The 5282-nt window shown below is 34.7% G+C and overlaps 1 protein-coding gene across 1 annotated transcript in view; it reads right to left on the bottom strand.

The window, feature by feature from the left end:
- LOC106874452 (lysM and putative peptidoglycan-binding domain-containing protein 3-like) overlaps positions 1-4462 on the bottom strand; it is a 50778-nt gene extending 46316 nt beyond the window's left edge. Inside the window, exon 1 of the mRNA XM_052966160.1 lies at positions 3561-4462. Within this exon, the coding sequence (XP_052822120.1) occupies positions 3561-3956 (396 nt within the window). The 5' untranslated portion in view covers positions 3957-4462. The remainder of the gene's footprint in view (positions 1-3560) is intronic.
- Between the last annotated feature and the right edge of the window lie 820 nt (positions 4463-5282).

Below are 5282 nucleotides of genomic sequence, written 5' to 3'. Positions count from 1 at the left end.
TATATATATATATATATATATATATATATATATATGTAGCTTGTACAAAAGATAGACACGTAAAGGAACAACAAACAATGTGTAATTAGTTTGACAATCGAGAAAAATTGAAGAGTCTTTGACGTTTCGAGCCTTCGCTCTTCTACAAAAAGGAGTGAAGAGAGAAAACAGCTGGAAAGAAGGAGAGAAAGAAAACGAGTGCACAACAGAGGTTGAACGAGCAGAAACCAACTGCACTTTTTCCTATACGAGTTCACCTATTCCTAGAAGTTCTAATGATAACTAGGGACCCTTCACACTCAATCGTTCACATGCTAATTGCACAATAGCTGGGACCCTGAGACCTGGAAACAATAGTGGCTAAGAGGTGATTCCACACTCTTCAAAACCCTGGAGGTCTCATAACCAAGGCCCCGCTATCGTGTGCGGTTTAAAGTTTTATAGCTGGTTGCATTGAAGAATGAGTTCGGTGCTGTGCTACACTTTAACCACTAAAAAATAACTCATGCACAAGAACTTCTTTGAACTCTCCAAACGCTTGCACAGACTTATTTGAATTTAGGAAGGGGCCTTACTCACGCGTTGACTTCCACGTTGTATGCGTGTCTGTATGTGCGCACAAACACACACACACACACACACATATATATATATATATATATATATATATACATACACACACATATATACACACATATATACAAACACATACACACACACATACATGCATATACATATATATATACATAAACACATATACATACACATTTTATATACATATATATGTATATACTTATAAATATATATACTCACTTTATATATAAATATATATATACTTATAAATATATATACTCACTTTATATATAAATATATATATATATATATATATATATATATATATATATATATATATATATATACATACACACACACTATATATATTCTCTCTTTCCTTTCCCGAGCGTCCAATAACACTATCCGTATCACGTCCTCACTTTGTTGTTTTTTTGTTATTGTTTTTTTTTAACTTATATATATATATGTATATATATATATATATATATGTGTGTGTGTGTGTGTATGTAAAGAATAAAAAGTTTTGAATGGTACAACAATGTACTATAATATAAAAAATGAACTATGTATTTGTTGTAATTTAGTTATCTATATATTTCCGGTCAGGTTTTTCTAGTCTATCGATTGTTTCAAAAAGGAAAAGAGCGATACATCAGCTAGGTGGATTGATGCCTTCATTCAGCTAAAGAAAGCTACACGTAACCAAATTTCATTGACTATCAAACTCGTTTGTGACTGGCAAAGTAATTTCTTGAATTGACTTTCAATATATATATATATATATATATATATATATATATATATATATATATATATATATATACATATATATATATATATATAAACTCTTTCTCATAAGCATTAAACTAATACATTTATTAAAACTTATTACACTCGTGTTTTTTTTCCCCTTCATTTTCGCACAAATGATTTTTATTGTTATTGCAAGCTGGCAGAATCGTTAGCACGCCGGGCGAAATACTTAGCGGTGCTTCGCTCGTCGCTACGTTCTGAGTTCAAATTCCGCCGAGGTCGACTTTGCCTTTCATTCTTTCAGGGTCAATAAAACAAGTGGAGTCGACGTAATCGACTCATCCTCTCCCCCAAAATTGCTGCCCCTGTGGCAAATTTGGAACCATTATTATTATTATTAAGGCGGCGAGATGGTAGAATTGTTTGGCACTACTTAAATACGGAGGGCCCGATGCATCTACGTAACGACATGAAGGAGGGGGTTAGTTTCAGGGTTAGGGTTAGTTAGGGTTACGGTGTCATTACAGGTCCAGACAGCGAACATTTAAATGTTTTGTATGTAACACCTGTATTTAAGTAGTACCAAATTGATAGTACGCCGGACAAAATGTTTAGCCTCATTTCGTGTCTTCAAAGTTCGAGGTCGACATTGCCTTTCATCCTTTCGAGGTCGATAAAAAAAAAAGTACCAGTTGAACACTGGAGTCGATGTTATCAACTTTTTGAAACTATTATTATTATTTATCGACAGAAGCTAGAGTGACTCAAAAGCCTAGAATTTCTTACATTAGCAAATTACAACGCACGAAACTCGTCTCTTCTGATGATATATATATATATATATATGTGTGTGTGTGTATATATATCACATACATACACACGATAGATAGATAGATAGATAGGTAGGTAGGTGCACACATGGAGTCACGTCTCTAAACTTTCAGTGTTAATACCCATTTCTAAATTAGGCCTGAAAACAGCAGAAGACAATTTCAGTTGTTTTATCTAGGAGCATGAAAATGGCTCGTAACCAACGAGGTCCCAGCTACGTGATTACTCGACCTGCTAGGAATAACAACCAAATCTTTCAGGTCACCCAACCTTACCTTTGTTTTTTAATAAGGATGGGACACATTAAACAACGTAACCAAAATATTCAGGGCTGGAAATTCTTTGACCGTAAGGCTGCTATATCTAACAGGGTTGAGTTGAAGTCAGCTAGAAATGTCAGCCAAATCTCCTTAAAATCACACCTTATTGTCTTTAAAAAGTGAAAGGGCACTGAATAATGTAATCTTATACACACCTTATGGGTGGAAGAAAAGTGTTTACGGCAGGAATGACTCAATCATCATACATATATCGTCTGCTCTGTCAAGGTTGATCTGAGCTAAACAAAACACTAACATCGAACCCCTGCTTCTTCTGTGAACTTAATAACTCGGTCTGTCAATACTTCCGTCAGTTAAATATAGTTTCTTTCCTTACTCACAACTCGAATCTGTTCCAACAATGAACGAAAAAAGCAATTCATTTTGAAAACTGACAGTTCATTAATCATTCGCATTGGATATTTATGAAAATATTTTTCTTCTAGCAAATAATCTTTAGTGCTGTTTATAAACGATAGCGTGAGCTAATATCAAAGGTAACAGGAATTTACGTATGTTAGGAAAATTCCCTGACTGGGCACTTCCCTGTTTTTATAAAACTTAAAACTTCTCATCCTTTTTTTTCTTACTTCCTTTAAAGGAACAAACAATATTCTAAGTTCAGACAGAAAAAGAAAAAAACCACACTTCTTCAGCACCTTGGCAAAAAAAAAAAGGTCAATACAGATACCTCATTAAATTAAATAACTTTTTTATCTTATAGATTCCTAATCAAGTGCGCGTAAGAACGTGTGTGTGTGTGTGTGTGTGTCTGTGTGCATGCGTTGTATTAAGTTAAGCCCTCATCGAACAGACCGGTGATCAAAGATGTGTTTCAGCCTTGCCCATTTGGTGTTGTTTGCGTTTCTGTTTGTTTTTTGTAAATATTAAATGGTCCAGGGTACCTCCTTATAAAGGCGTGGATGCATTTGAGGGAATTTAGTTGTTATTTCTAGCAAACCCAAACAATTGCAGCGGGTTTTCTCGTGTATGTATACGTGTGGCAGGAGAAACCTTTTTATAAGTGTGAATGCAATAAAATTATAAACACCAACAAAACAAATTAAATTACACACTTACAGGACAAGAGTATTTGATTGATAAACTCTGAACAGTATCAACATCTGTTACTGTATGTTGCAGATAGTCCATTTCCGATGTCCCGTACGGTTTTGAGGTAGAGGGATCTGAAGTTTTAGAATTACCGGGTCCCTTTCGAGACCGGATCTCAGGAAGTTCAAATATATTGTCTTCATCCTCGTCATCTTCCAAAGAATTGTCCACGTGTCCGTGTACATATGTTCGATGGAAGTTATTACTTGTGCCATGCTTCTGTTGCAGCTTGTGATATTTCGGTGAACTGGAAGACGACAAAAAAGACCGAAATAAAGAAGTCCTTTGTGGTTTTGATGAATTAGCTTGTAAATTAGCATTTTGGCTGGGTGACAACGATCTATCATGAAAACCAGCACTCATAATAACTTTTGTAAAGTAACTCTGAAAGTGAGTTAGCCAAGATTAAGTTTGAGACTGGTGGCAATGACAACGTAAACCGGACATTCACCACAAATGACAGTCTACTATCAAAATACCTCCCGTCAAACCGTTCATATGGAGAAATAGAAATAAAGCCATCCATGCAGAGTAAGCCAAGTACGGGTTGACCAATTATTTTGATGGTTGACTTGATATGTTATGAGTGGAAAAGATACACAGTGTATATGTAGATATGTATATATATATTTTTTTTTTCATGAAGCAGCTGTAACGAAATAAAGAAACTTAGTCGACATGGTTATCATTCTGGATTATCAAAATCAGAAATATGGAGATAGATTTTCTTCCTGATGGTATAAAACATCGAGTAGAGTTACAGGGGTTCGACTCCAACGACGTTCATGATAAAGTTAATGTGCAGGAAACTACTTAGCACTGGCTTCTCTCCCGGCATGCAGTTGTCTTTTCATGTTATCAGGGGCAGGTAACTCTAGCAGTTATGTTGCTCCTGTCCGTCGACTTGGAACCGTTGTTACCGTTATTGGAACCGGTCAAGGATTTCTTTTAAACATCTACAAAATGTTCAGCTTCAGAATTACGTTGATTTTTCCAGAAACAGAGGAAAAATGCTTTCTGTGTCTCTTTCCCAATATCTATCTCTAACCTCATGGCGAGCGAAAAGAGTACGGAATTGGGGGGGAGGGGGGACATAAATATATATATTTTTAATCGTTCTGTTTTTGGAACTGGATCTCGAAGCATATATAAACTGTAAATTATAGCATGTAATATTCGGTTCAAAAACTTCTTTAGATTGAAAAAGTCGAAAGCAGTCAATATTTACATGCTTTATACGTGCTTCGAGATCCAGTTCCAAAAAAGAATTAACGTCAAAAAGCTGAAATTTGGGGGGAAAAAAAACTTTCAGAATTGTAATTTCCTTTGTGTGGAATGGAAAAAAAGGAAACCTCCTAATTTTCATTTATTTATTTATTTAAAGTTTTCCTTCCCCGTGAGATACTAACAGCTATTTTGAAACTCCGCCGCAAGAAAACGTCGTTTATGTTGTATATATACATGTTAGGTTGGTGTACGCGGCAGTTAAACATGACGTATCAATTTCTATGATGCACATTCTCTATTCAACATTTATTTTTAATTATTATTAAAAAGAAAAAAAGTTTTCTTCGGTTAAATTTAAAGTTCAAGTAGTAAATCTTACCAGTAAATATTTATTTGAAATTTATTTGATGAAAATCCTTTTGAAGCAAGTTCTTTTTTTAATTGATGAACTTGCCTACGTGT

Source organism: Octopus bimaculoides, chromosome 3, assembly GCF_001194135.2.
Source record: "Octopus bimaculoides isolate UCB-OBI-ISO-001 chromosome 3, ASM119413v2, whole genome shotgun sequence".
In the NCBI taxonomy this organism is placed as follows: domain Eukaryota; kingdom Metazoa; phylum Mollusca; class Cephalopoda; order Octopoda; family Octopodidae; genus Octopus; species Octopus bimaculoides.
Note: the sequence above shows the minus strand (reverse complement) of the source record. Positions and strands in the feature narration are given on the sequence as shown.